Source organism: Orbicella faveolata, unplaced genomic scaffold (assembly GCF_042242905.1).
Source record: "Orbicella faveolata isolate gen_17 unplaced genomic scaffold, um_ofav_v1 contig_34, whole genome shotgun sequence".
Classification (NCBI taxonomy): domain Eukaryota; kingdom Metazoa; phylum Cnidaria; class Anthozoa; order Scleractinia; family Merulinidae; genus Orbicella; species Orbicella faveolata.
Genome location: NW_028301563.1, coordinates 15,017,539 through 15,043,996, shown reverse-complemented (window position 1 = coordinate 15,043,996; position 26,458 = coordinate 15,017,539). Strand labels below are relative to the sequence as shown.

At 40.3% G+C, this 26,458-nt stretch overlaps 1 protein-coding gene across 1 annotated transcript; it reads left to right on the top strand.

Moving 5' to 3' along the window:
* The first annotated feature begins 7,522 nt into the window (after window positions 1–7,522).
* Window positions 7,523–24,228, top strand: LOC110063091 (uncharacterized). Its single transcript, XM_020770040.2, has 9 exons — window positions 7,523–9,901; window positions 12,314–12,398; window positions 13,924–14,004; window positions 15,788–16,079; window positions 16,591–16,646; window positions 17,441–17,759; window positions 18,495–18,747; window positions 19,288–19,979; window positions 21,321–24,228. Exons 2-9 carry the CDS (start codon window positions 12,335–12,337, stop codon window positions 21,646–21,648), a joined length of 2,085 nt encoding a protein of 694 aa, XP_020625699.2. The 5' UTR covers window positions 7,523–9,901; window positions 12,314–12,334; the 3' UTR covers window positions 21,649–24,228.
* The last annotated feature ends 2,230 nt before the right edge of the window (window positions 24,229–26,458 follow it).

Here is a 26,458-nt window from a genome sequence, read left to right as displayed (position 1 = left end):
GACACAGCCATATAATAATTAACAATTAGACCCGTAGCCCGCAAGAGGTACGTGTCAATAGCCCATGAGGCTAAGCCGAATGGGCTATTGACCCGTGGCCCCTGAGGGCGAAAGGTCTAATTGTTTTAGTATCACTCACTTAGTCGGACAGAAAAGGTAATAATAAAGTTAGCAAATGCAAGTTGAAGAAATATTTGGGAATGAAACGAAAGCAAGCGTCACGCTCGATTGCGCCAATTTCGCTACTCGAGGACTATTACTAAATAGTCCTTTAGAATCGCAGCCAATTAAAATGCAGGATTTGCATTAATCCACTAGTTGGGTGATACAGTTATTACATAATGCCCTAAAGGAGTAACGTCCATAAAAATTCCCTCTTAAAGGATATTTCCATGTTCTTTCCATTTCTGATAACATTATGAATTACCAATGACTAAATCAGTGTGTTCCTGCAAAGCCCGTCTCGTGGCCAACTGTTGCAAAAGGGGTAATGCGGTGCCCAGTGCTCGTGGGGACGTCCTGATACATAGCCAACGAAAAACAAACAGTTTTAAAACGATCTTATGCTGGTTATCAAGGAACAAGGATACTTTACAATAAAGCGGAGGTCTTACTGACTTGTTAAACAAACAGAACACGATACTCGTCAATAAAAAGCTTAAAGTTATCTATGCAGCATTCGCATGCGCAAAGCCTATACATGATCTGGAGGAAAGTAAATCAGCGACTCTGGAATCAAAAGTCGGTTTCATGAGAAGTTCTGATTTCATCAGCGTGTTAATAAATGGATTGAAAGCGCTTAGCTTAATATACAACTCTACTATTGCCCGGACGACACTCACCCATGTGATTCGATAATTCAACAGCCAAGTGCTCTTTCACTGCGAGGAATAGTCGGCGTTCGGGTTTAAAAACAAGTTCCGCTTAAGTGTTAAAGGAAGCTAGGGTCGAGAAAGCGGTTGCAGAGTTACGGTTGAAGCAGCTCACGGAACGACTGGAGTTACAGGAAAATGCGATACCTTGCTTCCATAACACGAGCTGTTGGATGCGGTGAATTTTCATTGAAAGAGCTCCACCTATAGCTGTAGATGACACAGAAAGCGTTCAAATTCAGAAGGATTAAGTTCAGACTGCGGTGTCTTCCAAGTCCGCAAACGTTCAAAAGGATCCATCTACTGTTGGAGAACGACCGACGAAATCACCCGATAAAATTCATTTGTCAGAAGACAGCTACTTTTAATTCAGCCCAACCAACGACAGAAGAAGCCAACGCCTACACGTGTGTTTGAGAATTGCTGGCCCTGTGAGAATGTAAATGTGTTTGCTAAAGAAGAATTTTTTTGCCAACAAGAGCTCTTTGCAAGACACAATTGAACTATGAAAGACTACATTAAAAAGGGCTATGCTCAACGAATACCTAAGGTAGAGCTTAGGTATTATAAATCTCTCATCCTCACAAACCAGAGAAATGGGGAGTGGTATTTGGTGTACTGTGCAGCACGATACCAAGCAACACCGCTTAACGACGTCCAGCTACATGTACTATAGCTAAATGGTCCAGATTTAACCAACAGCTTGTTTGCGGTGTCCAAGTTAGATTTCGTCAAGAACCAATTGCTCTGCCTTCAGACATCGAAGCAGGTTCCATCAAATAAACGTCGATCTCAAGGCTTCTAATGCCTTAAGGTTTTTATGGTGAATATAGAACGCCTTACGAGGCCAGCGAGTAATGGCAAATCTACCCAGGGACCGGTTGATTCCTGGCAAACCACCATTTTCCTACGTTGGTATAAATTTCTTTGGCCCTTTGTATGTAAAGAAAGGTAAAGATACAGCAAAACATCACGGATGTCTTTCCTCGTGTTTATCTATGCGAGCAGTCAACAATGAAGGGGCTAAATCTCTTGAAAGAGATTCATTTTTCAAGGCCCTCCGGCTCCGCAGATTTATCAGCCAGAGGAATACCGAAGATGATAAGAAGCCACGAGGGAACCAACTTGAGTGGAGGAGAGAGAAAGAGAGAGAAATTCGTTTAGCCATCAAAAACTGGAATCAACAAAGGATTGATAGTTTTAAACACCTGGGGCCAGTTTCTCGAAGGTCCCGAAAAGTTTTCGCATCCGGAAAGCCATAGCAAAATCTCGAAGCTTATGATTACAGAGCTGTTTTATTCACGTATTCTAAACATGAACAGAGGTTCTCTTCATACAAGAAGTTTCAGGCGTATACACTTCTCCGTTTTTAGATACAGATGAACTAAAAATGGCTTTACGGGCCTGAAAAGTTTCCAGGGCTTTCGAGAAACGGGCCCCTGGCCCCTGTTGTTCAAAGGGTGGATAACGCTATCCACCGGATAAATAGCTATCCAATGGTTGAGTGTTACTAAGACATTCTACACTATCCACTGGATAGTGATTTATCCGGTGGATAACGTTATCCGCCCTTTGGACAACTGGGGCCAGAAGAACAATAGCGGGATGTTTAACCCTCGTGGAAGCTTATCAGTTCTTATTTCACCGTGAAAACGACCTCGACGCAAGCATAAGCGCAAGCACAAGCGTAAGGATCAAAATTTTTCCTTTTCCTATGCTTTGGCTTGTGCTTGCATTCACTTTTATATGCCGTGTGAAAACGAAACACCGCACAAGCCGAGCACTGGGGAATTTACTATATCTGGCCAATTAAAGCACTCGTTCAAGATTGCCCCGCGTCTGAACATTTGAACAAAATTTCCGTGCGCTTTGTTGATTTTGGTGAAAAGTTTGCGATCTCGGATTGTTCGGAACTATAGGATGTTGTACGACAAAAAGAGTAGGAAATTTAAAGACGGAAATGAAAAGGCCCAAGTGTGAATTAAGCTAGTAAAATTCACCATCTCAAACTCAGCTCCTCCGCGAGGTTCTAAAAATGCTTCTGATCTCCTTTCTTTAAAAATGTCCATTATCCTAAAGCGTTTTGTCTTCCACCTTGTTTTGAAGTGGCTTTCGCTTTCTTTCGTCGCAAGGGTAGAAGGAACACGCGACGCTTGAGAATTTCTGCCGCCACATTGGTCGAGGCGAGAACGGAGCCTTGTAACCAGTAAACATCGTGTTCTCATGCTTGTGCTTCTGCTTATGTCGACGTTCGTTATCACGTGGCATAGACACCTTGTACTTGCAATTGTGTCGTCAGTGAAAACCAGACTTAGCTGCGACGTATACTTATGCTACAATTTCTGGTGTCAATAGTGACTCGACCCGGTAGTTGATAAATATTTGTCCAGTCTAGAGTACCGGTAATATAATATACAGAATTCAATTTAGATTGTCACACCCTTCGATGTTCAGATTTGATCTTTTTGTAGCTCTATCGGAGACTGAAGTGTTTATGCTAATTAAACTATTATTGAAACAAAGAATTACCTGTGAGGTTATGGGGTGATGATAGTGAGTAAGTGCGACCCATATTGAGTGACCTTAGCTCAAAGCTATTAAGTCAAACCTCCTAATGGAGCTACCTCCTCAACCACTCTACAGACAGACTAGACAGGTAAACAGACGGGCAAACAGACAGACAAACACAGACAGACAGACAGACAGACGGACGGACGGAAGGACGGACTGACGGACAGACACCGCAGTTACATGTGAGCTAGGCAGCCCAAATTCCCAAAACCCAAATTATTCATTCTGTAACAAGCAGAGAGACAGACAGACGAACCGACAGGAAGACAGACAGACGGACTGACTGACGCTACAGGTTAGACAGGCAGCCCAAATTCCCAAAACCCAAATTCCTCCGACTGCCCAGTTACTCTCCCCCGGAATTTAAGCTCGATGTTTTGAAATAACTGATTATTCTGTGACACGGCATAAAATTCCAACATGCAAAGAGCTGCAATCTTAGAGGGCTTCTCTAGTCTTCTGGGAGCAGGGGCGGATCCAGCATTTTCCAAGGGGGGAGGGGTCGCTGGTGTATCAGGGTTGCAGAATAAGTAAGACCTGTCCCCAAAATGTTGCAATTTAAGAATTGGAACCAAACAAAAAAACTGTTTCACCAGAAATACTAGCAATGCCACCAAGAAGAAATGGCAATTAGGCATCTGTCCAGGTCGGAGACTGTTTACCTTAATTTCTGCTTCAATATTCACAATCTTTTTCATTTTTTTTTTAGTTTTTGCTTTTCCAATAAAGGGCTGGCTAGCCGCCCAATTTATCTTCCCGTTCCTCGGTCTTTCTTTGTTCCCCAACCCCACGGAAACGCTTGCTACGCAGGCTAGACAAAGATCCGAGCATATGTTCGCGCCAAATGGAGGCTGTTGTTTATATAACCGTAAACTGTCGCTTATGAACCCTCCCACCCGTTATAGTCCCATCAACCTGTATACCAAAACCAGCATCCGGATATAAGCCCTCCTCTAACCTTCCTTGTTTTGAATTCGTTTGATTAAATCAAAAAAGTAAATTAGAAACCTTTTTTTTTTGTTCCAGTTACAAGCCCCCTCGGAGACAAGCCCCTTCGTTTATAAGCCCATCTAAAAGCCCTTACAAAGTTGTTGTAAGCCGAGGCCTTAAGCGGCACGGTACATGGTATTTCCTCTGAGGTACCAAGAGAAAATGACGGAATTATGACGTGTTTAACGTAGAAATTACGTCATTGTTTCTAAATGCAAATGTGCACGAGACCGCAAACGAAAATGCTGGAAGTATAGGGTCTTCAAAGATGTGAACAGCCGCCATCTTGGATGTCATGATTCTTACAAAACGTTAGTAAGAGTTACCTTCCTTAGGTGGACCTGTCTGGACCCATTTGTGTTGGACTTGCACTGTATTCAGTCGCGATGGATTAGAAGTCTGCAGCCATTGCACCGCCCGAAAGGGAGCCTTGCCGTCTACCTTAAATACAAAAAAGAAAAAAACCGTTATAAAACCACCAAAAAAGGGGGCTAAATTACTGCAAGAATTTTTTTTATTATTAAAACGAGAAAAAAAAAATCATTATTTGAAAAAACATGTTAGTTGACGCAGACATAACGAGCCAGACGTTCTTAGCAACCAAAAAACAGACCTGGGATCCCGTGGAGATGTAGAACTTTTAGTCCTACATCTCCACGGGATATCCAGTGGCTTACAACATTCCAGTGTAATCATATCCCTGTCGGTGATCGATTATGTTCCACAAAACGCGTCAAGTTTTGCACGAATGTGTCATAATCCTAAAGTGTGAAATTATATTTACTGTAAGACAATTCCATCGTGTCAGAAAGATACAAAACATTTTAATAGTCGGCGATTCGGGAAATCGCGCACTGACGTGAAGAATTTGGATTAAAAGAAAAAATAACGTTGAAACAATGTGTTTTCTAGGTTGGGGCGCAAACGCCAGTTTAAAACTTAGACTTTTTGATACGTTTCTTACTCTTGTAAAGCTACGGAGCACGTATAGATGAAACGTTTTCGCTAATCTCAGTTATCACTGTTATTCAGTAAGCGAAATGACTATGCCCAGCAGCCCAGAAATGCCCGAGAGTCAGAAATATTCTCAGATTTTCCGCGGAAAGCCTCATTGAAACCTGTTTAGGGTATTCTCTGTATACATGTTTGTTGCTTAGCGATTCCAAAAATAATCTGAATTTTCTAGTATTCGAATTCGAAGATCATGTGCACCGACACTTTGAAAATCAGTTAATGTTATGGGCAGTCAGGAAATTATCTCAAAAAATATGACAAAGCTCTCAAGAGCGATAGAAATCTCGAGTACATAATGCAATTCTTTACGAGAAATGCCGAGCGATTCTGGAAACAGCACGACGGAAAAATGACAATCACGATTTTGTTGCATATCCCGAAGCACTCAGCAACTGTATTGCATGGACTTCAGCCTGGATGAACCAGAAAAGGATATGTAACATGTTCCTATAATGTCACGCACGACGGAAAAATAACTATGACGATTTTGTTACATATCCCGAAGCATTCAGCAACTGTATTGCATGGACTTCAGCCTGGATGAACCAGAAAGGATAAGTAAAATGTTCCTATAATGGCACGCACGACGGAAAAAATAACTATGGCGATTTTGTTACATATCCCGAAGCACTCAGCAACTGTATTGCATGGACTTCAGCCTGGATGAACCAGAAAGGATATGTAACATGTTCCTATAATGGCACGCACGACGGAAAAAATAACTATGGCGATTTTGTTACATATCCCGAAGCACTCAGCAACTGTATTGCATGGACTTCAGCCTGGATGAACCAGAAAGGATATGTAACATGTTCCTATAATGGCACGCACGACGGAAAAAATAACTATGGCGATTTTGTTACATATCCCGAAGCACTCAGCAACTGTATTGCATGGACTTCAGCCTGGATGAACCAGAAAGGATATGTAACATGTTCCTATTATAGCACGCACGACGGAAAAATAACTATGGCGATTTTGTTACATATCCCGAAGCGCTCAGCAACTGTATTGCATGGACTTCAGCCTGGATGAACCAGAAAGGATATGTAACATTTTCCTATAATGTCACGCACGACGGAAAAAATAACTATGGCGATTTTGTTACATATCCCGAAGCGCTCAGCAACTGTATTGCATGGACTCCAGCCTGGATGAACCAGAAAGGATATGTAACATTTTCCTATAATGTCACGCACGACGGAAAAAATAACTATGGCGATTTTGTTACATATCCCGAAGCACTCAGCAACTGTATTGCATGGACTTCGGCCTGGATGAACCAGAAAGGATATGTAACATTTTTCTATAATGTCACGCACGACGGAAAAATAACTATGACGATTTTGTTACATATCCCGAAGCACTCAGCAACTGTATTGCATGGACTTCAGCCTGGATGAACCAGAAAGGATATGTAACATGTTCCTTCCTATAATGGCACGCACGACGGAAAAAATAACTATGGCGATTTTGTTACATATCCCGAAGCACTCAGCAACTGTATTGCATGGACTCCAGCCTGGATGAACCAGAAAGGATATGTAACATGTTCCTATAATAGCACGCACGACGGAAAAATAACTATGACGATTTTGTTACATATCCCGAAGCACTCAGCAACTGTATTGCATGGACTTCAGCCTGGATGAACCAGAAAGGATAGGTAACATGTTCGTATGATACGAACGAGCGAGGGGAAAATGACGACTTTGTTATTGTTTTTGTTTCCTATAGTGTCACGCATTACTGAAAAATTATGTGGTTTTTGTAAAATATCCTGTAGCACTCGGTAACGTAGAAATACCGCGAGGACGTTTGCGTGGGAAAACCAGAGCGGATTTATAATATATGGCTACATGGTGATTTTACTATATATCTGGATTCGTCTTTCAGAAAACTAGTGTACCATGGACTTCAGTCTAGGGTCTAACCCACGAATGAAAATAGTGATTTAACATTTTAGTAGCTATCTAGTCCCCATACAATCTAAAAGCATGACAATGGGTTTAAGTTATGATATAAATAAAATATTAATCGGAAGACTTAACTTGGTGCGTTTGACTTGTTGAGTTTTGAAGCTGTTGTCTTGATTCGATGCCCTGGGAGGTTGGTCACGGGCAGCGCAAGCTGAAAACACTTTCTGGTTCTCTCCGTCGTTCTTGGGTGAATGAATTCATGTATAAATCAATTGTGGCTGGCGGTTTCGTTTGGTTTTTAACGACTGTTTTATGGTTTAAGCGAAAACCAATCCAAATGTATAATCAGGGCAGCTCCTTTGTTTCCCTTCCCGTGAAAAGAAAACCCACGCGCCTTCTTTAACTCCTCAAGACAAATTCGATTGGAAACTGGCTCAATTTCGCACAAATGCGTCAGAGACACCATATCTTCTAACTCAGAGGCACATCTCGTTTTGTGTCCGTTTTCAACGACCGATAACGGGTTCATTCGAAGTCGAAGTCTTTTTTTTTATATATATGACCGCGCAATATTCCCGCGTTATGAAAATTTATTATAAAATATCAATTATGTGGCCAGATCATATCTGAAAATAACCAGGTTACTTTTGTACACAATTACTCTCACTGAAAGCAATTATCGCTAACCACAATAGAACCGCAAAAGTCTTGCGATGACAGCAACCTAACAGATAAATGACATCACCCCATAGCAACCGGACCTGGCGAATTTTTGAGCTTCCGGTTAGCTCTGGCTCGTGATGAAAGAACTATTTATTTATTTTTATTGATTTATTATTTTTTTTAACCAAAAATCAAAAATTTATTCAGTTTGTAGCAAAACATGTTTCGATATTTCAACGATAATCAGTTATGAGTTCGTTTATGGTTGTGATTCACAAGCAGATTGCAGAACCAGGGCGCTTTGTGACGGCCAAGTGTTTCGATCTGTAGAAGGGTTTTGCGATTTGTGAAAGTGTTTCTTGTTTTATAATTTTTTTGGTTTATTTGATTTGATTTGTTTGTTTATTTGTTTGTTTTTTGTTTTTTTGTTTGGGGTTTTTTGTTGTCTCCTTCACCAGATTTGGTCGAGGTGTTTCTGAGTTCTGTGATTTGTGGCCACACTGGCCCCTGTGGCGGTGTCACAGTGATATGTGTATCCCCGTGATATGTGTATCCCCGCACACATATCACTAGTGATATGTGTATCCCTCGTGGGGATACACAAAACACTGATACGCGCCTGGGCATTCAATGAACAAAATGGCGACTCGGTTACGAGGTTCCGACGAGCACTGTAAAGAGTAGAAGAAACCAGAAATGAATTCGCGCCCAACAGAGCAGATTCGGATTTCTTGAGTTTCGTTGAGTTCCAACCGACTCGATTGTATATCTGACTAAAACTTCGAACAGCGGATACGCATATCACTAATTATTTCATGGCGCAGTGATCTCAGTGTGTATCCCCTAAACACAGCCGTTAGATTGGCTATCTACCTGATCGAAGAAAATGGCCAATTATTGCCGAAACGTGCTGGCTGCTTACTCGCTACGACGTTTATACCCAGGTTGAGGTTTGCGGAGTTTGCAACTCGAATGTCTAAATATCTAAACTGAAATCGCGTGCAGGGGATACACATATCACTAATTATTTCATGGCGCAGTGATATGTGTATCCCCAGAAACACAACTGTTATAATACAGCGCATCAACCTTGTCAAAACTGCAGGCAATATTAGCACCCGACGTTTTTACACGGCTTGGGTTCACTGAAGTTTGAAACTCGATAATTCCACTAAAAACGCGTGCACACGTGCACGGGATAATAAGGGATACACATATCACTGATTATTTCATGAACTAGTGATTTGTGTATCCCCATGGACACAGCTGTTATATTGGCTTTCTACCCAAGAAGAAAAATGCCCATAACATTTGTATTTTCAAAACTGGCTTGCTAGAAATATTTACACCCGGCATTTATGCATAGCTTGGGATTTCTGGAGTTTCACTGACCTCGGTTGTACACCGTCGACGACCGCATGCAGGGGATAGTCGTTCGTCCAGTAAGCGACCGGACGACGAGAGCGCTTTCAAGGAGGATATTGCTTTTTAAAGTAAAGGGGAAGGGGGTGGGGGATACACATATCACTGGTCGCCATTTTGGAGGGGATACACATATCACTAGTGATATGTGTGCGGGGATACACATATCACGGGGATACACATATCACTGTGACAGCGGCATATGTCAATCGTGGAATCTGTGTGCCCGCAGTCATACCAGCGGCTATCCCCATCATCGAATGTTCACTGGGTGTCACACACACAACAAAACAACACAGGCAAGTGTCTCGGCTGTTAAATTTTTTTGTTGTTTTTGTCCGCCACCCCTATTGTACTTCTCTGCCTTCAAAAACAAGCCAACGATTCATCTAGGCCTTGAAGTTCCCAGCCTCTCTAAAGACCTCCTCGACGAGAGAACATTTCTTGGAGGTAAGAAAGGGCTCGAACTACCGTGAGAACATCGACTGACGATTTAAGACCTGTGCCATGTGTCACTCAGATTCTTTTGTGTTCTGTCGGTCGGCTCCTAAATAGGAGATTTCAATATGTTAAAAAAATTAAAAATTAGCAAAATCTTTTGTAGCATTAGGGTGGTAAAGATATATTCCGTCGCAGAATGTAGTCACAGAGCTTTAAACTTTTCCTGACGTGTGCTATGAACAGTGAAACTTCGTTCTTCGACGGGTGTCTTAAGCTCAGATTCGCTAATGTTTGACCAGTCATTTAAGCTTTAATATATTTCGTTTTGTTAGAACAATTTCAACGTTTCAGGCCTTCTTCTTGTAGTTATGGCCTCATGGAAGGGCCGTCGAATTATCGCTTTCTTTCTGTCTCAGGAAGTCTTGTTATAGCGCTTAAAAGCAAAAATTATTCATCTGCATTTACGTTTTGCAACCGTGGACAGCTGTCAAATGAGTGTCGGACAGATGGCTGAATTTTCATCTTTTGTGTCTATATCAAATTTAGCATGATGTACTAAATCTCGCTCACTTTCTGGGAAAATTTCCTGGTTTGAAAACCCTAAGCAGTTCGCTTTCAGGGTTTGAGTTTTATTTTTAGAGTTTCGTTTTCCCTGTGGTCAAAACCGGTTGCTGCCATTCACTGTAGACACATTATTATTTTAATACATTATTTACACAGCTTGTTTACCAGTTATGACTGGCTGGGTGGCTAGTGGAAATTTTAATAGAACATGTGTATGGACATCTTGTAGGTGATATTTGATTTATTTCTGTCTGTCAAAAAAAAAAAATACTAGAAAGTTTACATATATATACAGTATAGGTACATTGTCTGAACAAACCTGAAGACTTCAAGCTTCAATTTTGGAAGTGGATATTACGGTGTATGAAATCCAGGTTTTTTTTTTTCCCAATGAGTGTATGTACTTCTTGTACGTGATCTTTTGAATGATTTTAAATACCTTCATGTGATATAAATTTAAATGTTAACCATTACTGTCTGTGAGAATAATATTATTATAAGCTATTTATAAGTATAATGTAAATATAATAAACAGGGTGAAAGATTTATTCAAATTTTTTAGTCAATCATTTTAGTGGAATTATAAATGCTTAGCCAGCTTTAAGCTTATTCTATGTAATTATATTTATCAAGATGCCAATCTTTATAGATATTGGAGCTCGGCAATTTTATTTTCTTGACCCTAATACACATGTGGTATAAATTTAAAAATTACCCATTACTGTCTGTGAAAATTATAAGCTATTTCTAAGTATAATGTAAATATTGAATTTTAACAAGGTGAAAGATTTAATTGAATTTTTTAGTCAATCATTTTAGTGGAATTATAAATGCCTGGCCAGCTTTAAGCTTATTCTATATTAATCATATTTATCAAGATGCCAATCCTTATAGATATTAGAGCTCGCTGGCCAAGTTTACTTTTTTGGCCCTAAACTAAAATTGTTTGAAGTAGTGCTCTACTGATTCAACCACTGAAAAAGTGTTGAATATTTATTTCTACATTTTCTTACTGAAAATATGCAAAAAAAAATAGCTGATTAATGGTGTAAAGTATACTTATATTTTGGGACACTGTGAGGTTCAGTCTGGATCTGGGAGACTCTCAGACAATCCAAGAGAGCTTGGCAAAGTTAAATCTCTGTTTCAATTGTAGACTAGCTAGGTGGGCTGTCTCCTTCCCTGGTGTGCAGCACGAATGTGCGTGATCCAAATGAAGTAACATTAATTGAGTGGCAAGGAGTGAGGCTATGAGTGGAGTCCGGTGCATAGTTTTAGTCAGCTAACCAGTGATGAAACAGATTTCAAGAATAAATTAATAGCAATTGAGTGGTATTAAGCAGTGAAGCTGGCAGCCATGTGCATACAATGTACAAGTCGTGTAATTTTAACTTTTCCAGTCATGCAAATGATCCACAATTCAGGAACCACAGGTGCTGTCAGTGACCGTTTGTGTGTGTCTCATCAATTGACAATGCTTGCTTTGGTATAAACATGAAAGTGCATCAAATGCAGAGATAGTAATCAGAAGGTTTTCTTTTTAAATGTATAAATTTATAAACGCATGCATGTTCATTTCAATCAAGAAAATTACACCTATGTAGAAATAATTGTTTTAGAGCATAAGATGAGCATACATGTTAGAGCCTCTGTATAATTTATATGCACAGTTTATTAGGATGACTTGAGCTGACTGTAGTTAGGGCCATAAGCAAGGAGCTGGCTAAAGACTGTATTGAACTGCAGTGACAATGATGGATAAATTTAATAACGAATATGTAACAGCATATATTGGGCAGGTACATAAGACAGATTACTTTAAATTTGAGTACTTGAGTGTATTGTTTCATTTTCCAGTTCTGCGAATGTGCAGTTATCATGGCTGAAGTTGATGATCCCATCTGTGATATGGAATATCAAAGTTCTTCTTTTAAATCAGATGGCAAGTGAATGTACACTGTAGATTGTACTCGTACATGTACAAAACATTATTTTATTATTACATGTATACTTGTTGTAAATAAATCATTAAATCTGTGGTTCCAGAAAATATCCATACCTCCTTGAAATTTCCAGTTTAGCTTCATACTTTCCCTTTAACAATTTGGCTTAATTGAGACTCCCTACCCCCTCAGAATTTTCAAAGTGCAGTTCCAGAAGATATCCATACTCCCCCCACGGTAGGGTTTGGAATTTCCTGGAGGGGGCAGGGGGGGATGGTTTTGCAAGACCAAAAAATTTGAAGAATTGTATGATGCTTAATTGGAATTTCCAGAGGGGTGGAGGGGTCCGTTGAGGAGGTACATGTATGGATATTTTCTGGAACTACACAATGACTATCCTTGGTGGTGGGTATGGATATATTCTGAACCCACACACTTCAGATTTATTTTATGCATGCGTATGAGTTCATACATACACACCAAGAAATGCGTTCCAAGCTTTCACAAAGTTGGGAATTTTGTTTTTCTTACTTTTCTTTCACTTAAATATTCTGTCAGTGTTTACATGTGCATGGCTAAGTTAAAGACCCTTATTATCACACATTTTCATTTGGTTGTACCTGAATCGCAGTCTAGTGAATGTCAGGCAATACATGTAGAAGTACACTACATAACATGTATTGTACTTATTTCATGTACAAACCAGCTTTGGTCTAACCACTTCAATGTAATTGTATAAGGAAATAGTTAAGTAAAAATGCTTAAACTTGTACATTGTTGAGTTAAAAATGTGGCAGAATTTAGTTTCAAGTTAAATATTAAGTAAGCCCAAAAGAGAAATGCACAGAGAAACACAGGGACTGAAACCAAGTGCAGGTTCTTCTTGATTGATCTTAAAATTCACAAACTTGTGCTAAGCCTTACATTTTGTATGTGAGTCAACAAAATTTGCTCACGGAGCAAGTCAATAAGTATTATTACCTTGAATCATTATAAAGTGTCCTGGAGGCAATAAATTATTGCTTCAGCATATTTCGTGAAACTGTGATGCTCCAGGTTAAAAGAACTTGGTCGGATTTTAACATGATCATCCGAGATCTTAACAAGGTACATAAACTTGTAGTAGTAAGCCAGCGTTCACAAATTCATAACTACATGTAGATACGGTATGCGCATGGTGCTCCTTTAACTTAATAAGGAACTGCAGTGTACACATATAATCAGACCAAACTAACAAATAGGCCACTCTCAATATATTAAAATTCAGTTTGACACATGTAGTGAGGCCTAGAGGACACAAACAAAAGAAATGAATAAACATGGTCATTCAATTTCCTTTGTTTGTGTCCTCTAAGCCTCTCACATGCCATGCTGAATTTCGATATAGTGAAAGTGGTCTTTTGTAGTGGCTGTGGGTTCCTTGAATATTATTATTAATATTTATCTTATCACTGCAGACTTGGTTTATTAGTTTGTCGTTTGATGTATATAATGTTTATAAATAAATATAATTGCTTTCTACAGACATACCAGTGGTTGTCTCTGAAGATGAGTTTTATAAGGTTGATATGAAGCCAATTGAGACAGCAGGAGTCAAGAAAAAGTGTGAGTTACCCTTTTTAGTTGATTAACCACAAATGCTTCATTTAATGCAGGCTTTTTGCCAGAATTTGAAAAGTGGCCATCCAAAATGTGCTTTATAGGGTCTGCTCAAATGAGCAATTTATAAGGCAACATAGGAAAAATAAAACAATTTTCTTGAGAAAGTGGCCATCCGCAGGACGCCTGGCTAAAAGCTGATTTAATGACTTTAATTGTACGGTAGTCTGGCTGCCCCCATGGAATTATAATTAATTAAGAGTTTCTTTCTCTGGTTGAGTTGTGGTAAGCTTTCAGATAAAATGGCCTAGGACCAAAGAACTTAAGTTGGCTTACAGTATTTATAAACTTGAAGTTGATAAAGGTACATGTGCATGTAAATTAACAGCCGTATGTACATGTACTAACAAGTTTGTGTAGGTGACATTTCAAGCATCACTAGCCCTTCCTCAGAGCAGAATTAGTAATAATTTGGCCTGGGATCATTTAAGGGCTAGACACTAAGACTGGCCTATTGTGTTCTTACTTATCTTTACAAGACTGTTCTTGGCCAAGAATATGGCTATTATTGCAGACATTTGGCTGTATTTTTGCTTTTTTTAGAAAAGTGTTAAAATGACAACTGAGTACATGTACCTTCCACTATGAGCCACAGTTTCATTAAAATGCCAAGGTCTTGAAAAAGCAGTGGAATCATTTTCATGCCTGCACATATATCTAGATAGATTTAAAGTTTCAAGGTTTCATCCAACACCATGATTTTTGCTCAAAATTATACCACTTTATAGTTCACCACTAAATTGTCTCAGATTCTTATTGGTTTAAATTGATCACGTGACGCGATAGTGTTCATCCACGGAGAGACACTATTAGCCCATAGTGCCTGTCCGAGGAAAATACCCGGATGGATAGTACCTGTCCGTGAAAAATTTTCAGTAAACAAGCGAGCTTATGAAAAAATAAACAATTGAAATTGTATCAAGTGGGTTTTGTTTATTTTCCTTTTTAAATTTTACCTTTGGCTTTCACAGCTTTTATCTAAAAAAGTTGAAAATAATTCAATATGATTTTTGAACTGGCGTGCAGAAGGAAATTTAGTGGTGAACAATAAAGACAATATCTAGTGTTTTTGTCTCGGAACTATCAGCCTGATAGTTGCCCCTTGGAAATTTGATGTTCTTAAAACTAGCATATTTGCCTTAGAAGCTTCCCTTCTTGGGCAAATATTTGTTTGAAGAGCATCAAATCTCCACGGGGCAACTATCAGCCAATAGTTCCTCAACAGAAACACTCTATTGTTTAAATAGAATTGATTCCTGAACCATAAGTGTTAGAAAATCAAAATTTCATTTCCTATGAAAAAAGTGATTTTTCGGAACTGAAATTGATGGGTCATGAAATTTCCATGAATGGTATCCTTAAGTCTGACACCATTACTGACATCCATAATACTACTTGTTAGTAGTACTTTTCATCTCCCTTCAACATTCAGTGGAATCTTGTTGATCCAGTCAATAATGGGCCACAAGAATCTGGTTGTATTAATCGGGTGGCCAGATTAAAGTGGTTCAGTTCTTTAACTAAGAAAATGACCAACGGAGCCTTTTTTAGGGCCAGAATAAAGTAGCTGCCATAGTAACTGGGTGGTTGTATGAATGGGGTTGGTGCAAGGTTCCACTGTATAAATCATTATCATGTGATGTTTGATTTTTTTTCTTTTTTTTCTCTCTCTCTCTCTCTGTCTCTCTCTCTGTCTCTCTCTCTCTGAATTACTCATTAAAACTTATAGATTCAAAGGGACCCAAAAGACCCCAGCAGAAGAAAGAGTTGTACACAAAACTTGATGAAATCCTGTTTGCAGCACTTCGCCAAGAGTTTGAAGTCTCCCCAGGGTGCACCATTGATCGACTCGACATGGTCAAATTCCTGACCAGTGTGGTACATCAACATTTAAGTGACTGTCCAGATCTTGACAAGCTTTTGAACCTTCGTGACACTGTTCTAACAGGACGTGTCAAGAAGGTCTTTCCAGAGGTGGAATATAAGAGAAAGCAGATCAAGCAGGACCACTATAGAAAAGCGTATCCTTAGCAACAAAACTGCGAACTACAATTGCTTTACATTGTACAAGGCTATTACAAGCGTACCTGTTCCAGGTGCTAATTTTTGCTTATTTCATTTTTTCGGAGCTTAACATTTGGTACAATCATGTACTGTATCAGTCATTCTGGCTACCCTGTAAATCTGAGGTGAAACAAAGTTTGATCTGCATGTCTGTCTGTCTGACTATTTGTCTGTGTCTGTCTGTCTGACTATTTGTCTGTGTCTGTCTGTCTGTCTGTGTGTCTGTCTGTCTGTCTATCTGTAATGTGTTCCATTTCAAATGTTCACAGTTTTAATGCATAATTATTAATACATGTAGGTTTCCTTTTGAAAAGACATTGACCTTTACTCTAGCAAATTGAGGACGTTTGCAAATACCTTCAAAAAACGTGAACATGTACATGTACCTGTTGATTTGTGGTCTTGCATAATTGTAACTAACTAGTTGCAATCAAAGTCATGTTCCTTGACTGTTAACTAACTACACAGTTGGCTTTATGTCAACATTAGAAGAAAACCTTCCAGAATCACTCATCATGGAGAAGGTAAACAATCGTGTAAATGTATAATTGAAACAAATACTACACATTTATCTTCGTGTTGTTACTTTTATGACTATTGATAAAGCGCTCACAAACTTTGACAAATGCCGAACTACATTGTTTATTGGGTTCATTAGGGACTTAACACTTCAAGTTTTCAAATCTACCTGGCTTGAAAATCGTACCCATGGATAATATCCTGCGAAGATTGCTGTTTTGAATCCAAAACATATGATTGTTTATGGCTTTCTGAAGGCGTTGTAATCTGCACGCTGACAGTTGAACATATACCTAAATTCGGATTGATCGAAGCAACGATTCATATAGCTGAGAGAAAGTGTTGATGAAAACAACTCACAGTTTTATGTTTAAAGGGGAGTACGTATACATGTAGAGCGTTCTTGGCTTGCAAGTCGTTCACGGTTTTCAAACACTATTGAGTGTTTGAAAGGAGCCTAAAGATGGGTGTACAGTGGTATTTCAGTTTATACAGGTACACGAAGCTTACATTTGCGTGAAGCACAAGCATAAACATGATTTTGTGTGTAGGTATTGCACAAGTGCAAGTGTGAACGTAGCCTCTTCCAGGCGTTCAGTTAGTTGAGGTGCAGTTTTTCGCTACCATCCAACTAACTGAACATCTGGAAGAGGCTAGTGTGAACGAGGCTTAAGGAGCTGCTTCATGTACACATCATTGAAGAGTCTAAATGAATGAGCAGTAAAGGTGCACACTAAGGAGGGACCATGACTTTTCACAACTGTAGTTTAGTTGTAGCTTACTCTCTTTTTAAATGTAGTAAAAATAGTAACCGTGAGCAGCACAAGGACTTGGACTCCACCCGTCGCACCAGGAAGTGCACCAGTGAGCCATGCATCGTCGTCACCATCATCACCAGTTAGTGACGATCAGCTGCCTAGTCCACATGTTTACACCAATACCACATTTGAACACTGTAGCACCAAAGCAGACAGTGCAGGAGCAATTCAGTACCATGAGTCTGAGCAGAATAGCAGTGGCTCTGATGCGGTACCGTCCTTTAGTTCTCAGTTTAGCATCGGGTGCGTAGCAAGTGAGCGAACTGGTGTGGTGTTTGATAACTCGACTTTACAGAAGTGGTAAGTGAATCACGACGCATTCCCGTTACAAATCAGCAAACTGCCATGAAATAATGATTGACTACAAACTACCGTCTCCCTGACAAACGCCTCATACCCATTAAGCATAACCCCGGTCCCCCTCCACAAGAGACAATTTGCGTCAAATTTCTTGCTCTAATAAACGTCCCAGTGTATCTCCTAAATGCACGTCCAAGCAATTGGGAGTCAAGTACAATCTGTTACAAAATGCCCTCTCAAGATATTTTGTGATAAGCGTCCCACTCTTTTGAATGTCTTGTATCCAATAAATGTCCGCATTCCTTTAAAAATAGATACTGTTTTTTTTAACTGTTAGTACTCCTCTCCAATCGAGTTCCCCTTTGTATATATTATTATGACACCTCTTTCAAGGTCCTGTCCACACTACGCTGGAGAAATTTGAAAACGCAGCTTTTTTTTCTACGGTTAGGCCTACCGTCTACACTAATCCGTCACGAAAACAGAGCTTTTTGAAAACGCTCTTCAAACCGGAGGAATTTGAAAACGCCGTCTCAGCGTTTTAGTGTGGACGGAAAACATTTTGAAAACAGAGACTTTGAAAACGATGGCATCGCGGCAATCACGTGATTTTCGTTACCGAGTTTTCCGCAAACACAAATTAAAAATGACCGGTGATCGTTGCGTTTTCAAACTTCTCCGGCGTTGTGTGGGAGGGACCGTAGGCAAGGTTAAAGTTGTATTTAATTCGCACAGGGTCGTCACCAACTATGTTCAAGACAACGTGTCGTACGTTCCTGTGCAAGACGTGGTTAAAGCATTTAAGAGAGACTTTGGCGTAGACATCTCTTATAAAGAATGTCATCAAATGATTCTGTCCGCTTACACCACTCCTAAAAATCGTTTGATTCCTAAGAAGAACGTACGGGTCTCGTCCATTGGTCAACAGTATGTTTATAGAGGGATCGCTGCGATAGACAAACCTGCGTGTACCTCAGTGGAATCTCAGGTAATGCGCAGAGAAATACAATGTGTCAAGTAACTAACTGTATGTAAAACTCAAACGAAAAATAGAGTCGACTGTGTATTTTAGTGAGGTGAGCAAAGCCAAATAGTAAACATTTTATTTTAAAAGTAAAGTCTACATCTGAGTATTTTTACTTCCTCCTCTAATAGAAGGCTGCATACGGTTGATACAAGGGTACTTACAGATTGAAGTGAATTCGCTCAGTGTCCATTTAGGCGTCAAGGTGTATAAAGTAATGTTAAGTGAGAGGGGGTGAAGCAACTTGCTCAGTAGCCAAGGACAAATTGGATTAAAAATCAGTAAAAGGATTAAGAAGCAGTAGAAGACCATACCTGAGTTGACAGTGTCGTGGAAGATCAGTTTTGAGTGTTTTAAGGTCAACTCCCACCGCGTTCAAAGATGTTTTTCCAAACCTGGTCGAGTTTCAACCGCTAGTTTGTTGTTAACAATGTGGTTTTGCCTTGCCTGCAGCTGTACCTCAGTCTCTTCGGATAACCTAATCCCCCGATTCATTTCTCGCAGGGTGTCGACGAATCTGAGTGTGCACAATCCAACTACCAATCAGAAGACTGCCAAGGAGAATCAGAGGAGAACTGGAAACAAAGGGTCAGAGAGATAACCACTGAACGTGACCAAGCGCTGAACGAAAGAAACCAGGCCCTGGCGACCTTAATGGAACTAGAAAAAGAACACGCCGAGGCACTGGGGACGATAGAGAGATTGAAAAAGGAAAGTTCGTGTAGCAGATACGTTGAAAACTCGCCTAAAACATTTAAAGAAGTTAATAATATTAATAGCATGGTCCGAGAGACGACCGCGAACCATCGCGAAGGATCCTCGTTTGGTAGCTTGCTGCGATTTGGCGACGCAAAGCGCGATTTACTTTCCCAGATTGATAAAAACCCGGATCGTCTTCAAGACCCGTGCGATTTTTCGTTCTTGAAGGAGGTTGTCACGCAAGCGAAGGACGAGCGTGACAATTTACTCAGAAGGTTGGATGTTGTTAAAACTGAAAGGAATTCGTATTTGGAGCGGCTGCATTCCTTTGAAAAAGAAAACCAGCGACTCAGGGATGCTGTTAGCGTCAGAGACTCAGATCAGTCACGCAATCGATTGTTAGATGACATTTCAATGCATTTTCAGGCCAACTGTCACAGTGAGCATGATACAAAGGAAGCGCTGAGTTCTGTGCTGGCTCACTTGAAGTCCAAAAGGTATGTACATGATCAACATTCAAATTCGCCCAACCGAATTCCTCGTTTTTTTTACGGTGTTGGAACAATTAATAAAATAGCGTCGACGCTTTTGCAAGCAGACACCTCACATGATCTTTAGGAGAGATCTTGTCGTGTTTTCAAAAGGGAATCTTGCCTACAGCTCCTTCACGGCTTTTTTCGTTTTTACTTCAACTCCCCGGGATTGGTTTGGTACACCGACATGGCCGCCGTTTCATTATTTTAGAACACCAATATGGCTGCCATGACTTCATCAGTGTGAAAACGCTTAATAGGACTTATCAGTGGGTGGGCAGGACCACTGCTCTATTGTCCACTCGAGAGTCGATGTCCACGCGGGGAGGCGAGGGGGACTTCATTTCCCATGCTGATCATTTTGTGTATTCTCATTACTTGTACTTCTGACTAAGTATGTATTCAGAACCTGTGTGTACTGTCTTGATATCAGGGCCACTTTAAAGTGTAGTAATGTTTTCGTGAGTTAAGTTGAAAAAAAGGTTTTTGAAAAACAATATCAAGCTGGCAACTAAATGTTAAGCGTTTGCTTTCAGGGCTTAAAAAATGTCGAACCTTTCCCGCAAAAGCTATACTGGCGGGCTCTCGTAAACTGTGCAACGTTCGCCGACAATCGCGGAACTTTCCAAAATGACCGGAGCCGGAGTTTCCAGATTTCTCGAATTTGTGTGCGGTAACGACCTTAAATGGTACTTTTCGGCGGCATATCAGACTCATCTGGTCTCGCCATGGCCACTTACAAACCATAGCTACACCAAACTCGCCTGATATGTCACTGACGAGAACCAAAAGGTACAATTAGGTATAAGAATCTCGAAAGCTGGTCACTCGACTTCCAAGTCACTCGCCAGGATATGCAGGCGGTAGGCAAAAATGCGTAGCGCTGTTAGACTAGGCTCTGCCTCTTGAAACTGGTTCCGCCATTTTGTTGCATGCGCTGTTGCGAGACAAGCGTCCTTGGGCTCGTCACGAAGATCGCGTGACGAGCCTTAAAGAGACTATTGCGAGAAAACGTGAACAGGGTGTTACCTAGCGTAACACCCCTAGGTTACGCAAATATAGGCGCAAAAAAAATTTGTTGCAGTGCTGTCACAATCTTTGCGAGAAGTAAAACCTGATCAGTTCTATTTTGTGCAAGGCTTGTAGCAACGAAAACGTTGCGAAATGTTTTCATTTCAGGCTCTGTTACGTTAGCCAACTTGTGTATCACAACATAATTGTCAGTTCTTTGTTTGTTGTTTGTTGTTGTTTCTTTTCTCGGTTCATTTAGGGGTTTTTTGCCTTACTTTTATTTTCTTTCTATAGGAAACAAGTCGCCCCATCTCGTTTAAACAAATCACCCAAATTTGACCATGCCAATGCTAATGAACAGAACAGCTTCGAAGATCAAAAACCTCTCCCGGGCGACTGCCAATCGCCTGCAGGAGCAGTGGACAGCGGAATTCCGTCCCCTGAGAACTCGGGCGTTTCGAATGGTGATCTTGTCAGCGAGAAGGAGAGTTTACTTAATGGCGATATTGACAAGCTAAGTAGACACACAAGCAGCGAGGAACCGGGAAGTAAACAAGATTTACTTGTTTTTACATCCGGGAGCGGGATGATTGGCTTTACGCGACATCCGCTTGAAGACTAATTGTAATCCTGCGACCTCCTTCCCAGGTTTCTTGGCAGAAAGATGAAGGACTCCGGGAAGGTCTTTTCTCCTTGACTTGCACTAATGCCTTTACATTAGTAGGGAACTTATATTTCCAGGGGCCCGTTTCTCGAAGGTCCCGAAAAGTTTTCGGACCCGAAAAGCCGTCGAAAAATCTCAAACCTTATGACTTCAGAGCTGTTTTATGCACATATTCTCAACAGGAACAGAGGTTCCCTTCATACAAGAAGTTTCAGGCGAATACACTTCTTTATCTTTAAATACCGGTGATCTAAAAATGGCTTTGCGGGCCCGAAAAGTTTCCGGGGCTTTCGAGAAACGGGCCCCAGGTTTGAAATTTCTATGTAGCTGTTTCAGTCCTTGATCTGAAAGAGAGAATACCCAATAATGCGAGTGTACCTGTTATTTTTACCAAGCAAGGATTTGTTTTATCAGGTTTTACCGTGTAATTGTGAAAGTTCAGGGAATTTTCTTCTCGCTATGTCAGGGAACTTGCACTGCATACACCAGAGATATAGTATTTGGTTCAAACGAAGGCAGTACGCCGGAGAAATGGGTGAAACGTTTTAATTGAATTCTTTTTTAGTTGTATATGCACCTTAATTTCCAGGACATTACCTCTCACCGGTCTTGGACTAAGACATGGTCTTCGGCAAATCCTTGTAAAGGCCCCCAAAGAGCTTCCAACTATTATTGTCCAATAAGAAAGCAGCAGTAGCACTCTAACAAATGTCACGTGAGCCTGTCAGTGGTGAGGGAACTTTATGTTGCTTAAAAACGTACTTGTTTAAAGCCGCGGGTTCGGTCAATTCTCGGAGATGGGAAATTGTCCTCCCCCCTTTCATCCCCCCTTACTTTCCTGTTCTTCTCTTCCTTCGGCCCTTTCCTTCAATGTTTTAGTGGTAACGGGAGTAGATAATGAGCTTACCCTAATTCAAGTTTTGATAGTTTAGGAGTTTGGGTTCATTTTAATTTGCTTCTTACAGTTGTACGTTACGTTCTGTTACTTTATTTAAACGAAAACGTGAATTGGGAGCTCAGTTTAAACCTGAACCTTGTCGTGAATTATACCGTAATCATATGATAGTCTCATCTCATTCGTGCCAGAATCGATACGAAGTCGTATCGCTGTCGCCCTTTTGTCGTGTCCCAGTCGTCATTAGTCGTGCCGCAGTCGTCGTACATGTACATGCATAATCGCACCGCAGTCGTAGTACAATCGTACCTTACGGCAGTAACTCTATTGCCGTAGAGCACTCATGTACAGTCGTGTTGTAGTCGCATCGCAGTCGTTCCCTACTCGTGCCGCAGTCGTAAAATGCCCGGTATCCGTAGCGTAGTACCGAGTACCGATACCTCCACTTGCTCGCACGTGCGATCCACGTTGATTGTTGTCGTGCCCAGCTTTCATCCTAGTCGTACCACAATTTTCGGTTCTTGTTCAAACGTCAAACTGCTCAGAAATCTTTTCTGCACACGTTTTTCATGATTCATAAAGGGTTGATAACGTGTTTAAATCGCGTAAGATCGTGTAAGTCCTGTATCATGCTCGGAAATTTAGACTTTGCAACGAGACTTGTTCAAACGTCAAACAGGTCGCAAATCTCTTCTGTACAAAATGTTTCAGTTAAAACGCGACTCGCCCGCATATGCTGAACCATACTTGAAACTACAGGGGTTTAACTTAAACGGGTCTAAGTTTGAATAATTATTCCGAAAATTGTGGGACAATTGAATAGTTTTCTCATTTCCGATGGTTTATGTATGTTAGGATAGAGTATAATCGGTTAATATGTATAGTGTGTTATTCGTCCGTAGCTTATTTAATATAATATTTGGTTGAATTCTTGCAGTTATCAGGACCCAGTTGTTTACAAGGTGAATAACACTATCCCCCGGGTAAATGAACAGAAGAGTATAGCTGGTCTTGTTCACACGTATGCCCTAAGTAATCATTAATCGAGGCACCTGGTTGTTCGAAAGCCAATTTCAAAAAGGTAATGCAGGGTTTAAAGTCAATCGAGACTTATAATTTCTCTTTTCTGAAAAAATACTTCACTGTAAATATTTTGCGGAGTTTGGTAGTCTAATGAAAGTCAAAACTGTGTTAGATTATACTTTGATTGTTGCGATCGGTGGGCATTGATTATTTGACTTAAATATATCTGATCTGTTGGTTTTTGTTCACTTAATTTCGGTGGCAACTGTCCACCTTCATCAGAGTAAAAAACCAACCTATTTAATGTAACTATTTATTGTCGTAGATTAGTTTAGTCGGACATTTGAACTACCCGGTTGATAGAGTTATCCACCCTTTCAGCAACCAAGGTCCAGTACTCTGTACAGTATATAGCACCAAATTTAATGTAACTATTTATTGATGAAGACATGTAGCAGTTATTTAACGGGGTTTATCTTCGGTGGTCATCATTTCGATGTAAAGTAAGAGTAACAGATCAATGATGTAAAGTGGTAACACTAACGTTAGTATTTTGGGTTTTCCGGGATAAGATATATATTACAAAAGTTACTAAATTAATAAAATGATGAAGTGCAAAAGTAACTGTAAGACTCGTTACTCTAACCTTGCGATGGACTAGCATCCCATCCAGGGAGGAGTAGAAATACTCCTAGTGGGATCATGCTACAGAAAGCGGGATAAGTCTTGGCTGAATGGACCACTGGCCTGACGCAGCTATTGCCTTTTAGAAGAACTGAACTGAAGTCGATGAATTACATAATCGGTTTGATTCTATTGGTTAGTTGTAGAGCACACATAACCACCTTGAAGTTGAGTTGAGTTGAGTTGATAACTTTATTTATACACGGTAAAACTTCCTTCAGCATATTTAAAAGTATAATATCTAGGTCTGCCTAACTAAATTAAGTAATAATTAATATAGAATTATAAGAATAATAACCTTTTCAAGGATGGCGTGTCTCATTCAAAGCTGTAATGACGCAGTTAACCTTTAAATTCGCTGAAAGAAGCTGTAGATCGGAGTTCATGAGGAAGGCTGATCCGCAAGATAGCGCCCCTGCTGGAAAAAAACGTTTCTTTAAATAATTGGTGGGGGCTGTGGAAGAGCAATTATCAGATAAGGTTTTTGTGATATCTAGAATAATCAAGGTCGAGGTAGGGGTTATCAGCCAAAGCCGAACCTTGATTATTCTGGATATCACAAGAACCGAATCTAATAATTGTTTTATTACACACTGAACGACAAAAAAGCAATGGAAGTCATGTTTTTGCTTCTTCACTGACGGCAAGCAAGAAAAAGCACGCGAACTTGACATAATATTACCGTTAGAAATCATGCACCGCGGTCATACATGACATCATTACCCGTGACCTTGAGTGTCCTTGACATGATTATTGTATAATCTGCAGCTAGATGACGTCACAGGCGCTGAGTTCGAAAATTCACTGAACGCTTTCGGCCAATCAGAAAAGAGATAGTGAGTTCAATGTATAGTAATTATCAGAATTCCACAGTAAATACGAAGAAATATTATTTCGAGATACGAGTCGAGACTTTAGATATTCATGGGTCAACCCATGTAAAGTTTTGAACATCATAAAAGAGGTGGCTACCAGCCGAGTGCCTGAAACAGCTTATTTTTATCAATATCGTCTTCATTGTTGCATACAAACACACACAACAAAGAACTTTGCCAGGATTCATAACCATTCCCTCTATTAACTTTGGTCTAGTCAATTAATCAACTGGAATTATCAACGTATATTGCATATGAAAAACGTTTTTTCAGTGCATTATAGCTTCAATGCAATAAGTTGTTCTTTCGTGTTTTACTGAATAGAGGCAGAATAACCAGCAAACTCAGATAAAAGGCATCACCACTTGATGAAATGGAGAACCAGACCGTGACAAAACTTTCATTTAGTTTATAGCGGAGCTCCGGCGGCCCAAAGGGCCCCCAAGCGGAGCCCCATACTCATATAGGAAAGAAAAAGAAACCCATGAGTTGATTTTCTCACGGTTATCATGGCTAGCGGTATTGCTCGTGGGCGCGTACGCACGACGGCGACGACGACGGAGTTGTCCAACATGGCGGCCATACTCCAAATAATAGGTTGACAGACAATGCAGCCTTGGTTTACAGTGTACTTCCTTGATATTGAACATCCACGTTATGATCAATTGACACCTGTCAAAACAAGGTATCCGCTGACCAGTATCACGTGACCATATCGCGGGCCCAAGTTTACAGCTACTCGAGGTCACGTGTTTTTTTTTAAGTTGACCGCTGACCAAGTGCTGGTTATCGATTGGATCGCGGGCTCATGTTAGGTTAACTTGTTGGAAACAGGGCAAGATTATTCGGAAGCCGGTTGAAGCTAACCCAGGATTAAAAGTTAACCAAATTATAACTTCTTCTATACAAATGTTTTTCGCTGTTTTGTTTTGTGTATAGGGTGATTATTAAAACTCAAAACAGAAGGCCAAACAATATACAGAAAACCTTACCGCAAAGTTACAAAATTCAAATCAAAATTCTACCGTTTTCTGGATTAGCTTAATCGGGCTTTGAACAACCTGGCCCAGGAGCTACGCTTTTAGGCTGGCCTAAATCTATATATTAATTTTAATTTGTAATAGTAATTGGACCGAGTTGAGTGCAATTCAGGGAGTAATCGCGCGAGTAATTTCAAAATCGGACGAGTGCGAAGCGCGAGGACGCTTTAGAATTACGAGCGCGGTTACTCCCTGAATTGTACGACACGAGCTCCAATTACTAATTAATCGTATTTAGAACTAATTTTGGA

Coding starts and splice junctions, on each gene's coding strand:
- LOC110063091 (XM_020770040.2), top strand. CDS start 12,335: ATGGCTGAAGTTGATGATCCCATCTGTGATATGGAATATCAAAGTTCT. Junction 14,005..15,787: donor AGCAGGAGTCAAGAAAAAGT/GTGAGTTACCCT, acceptor TAAAACTTATAG/ATTCAAAGGGACCCAAAAGA. Junction 18,748..19,287: donor GTACCTCAGTGGAATCTCAG/GTAATGCGCAGA, acceptor CATTTCTCGCAG/GGTGTCGACGAATCTGAGTG.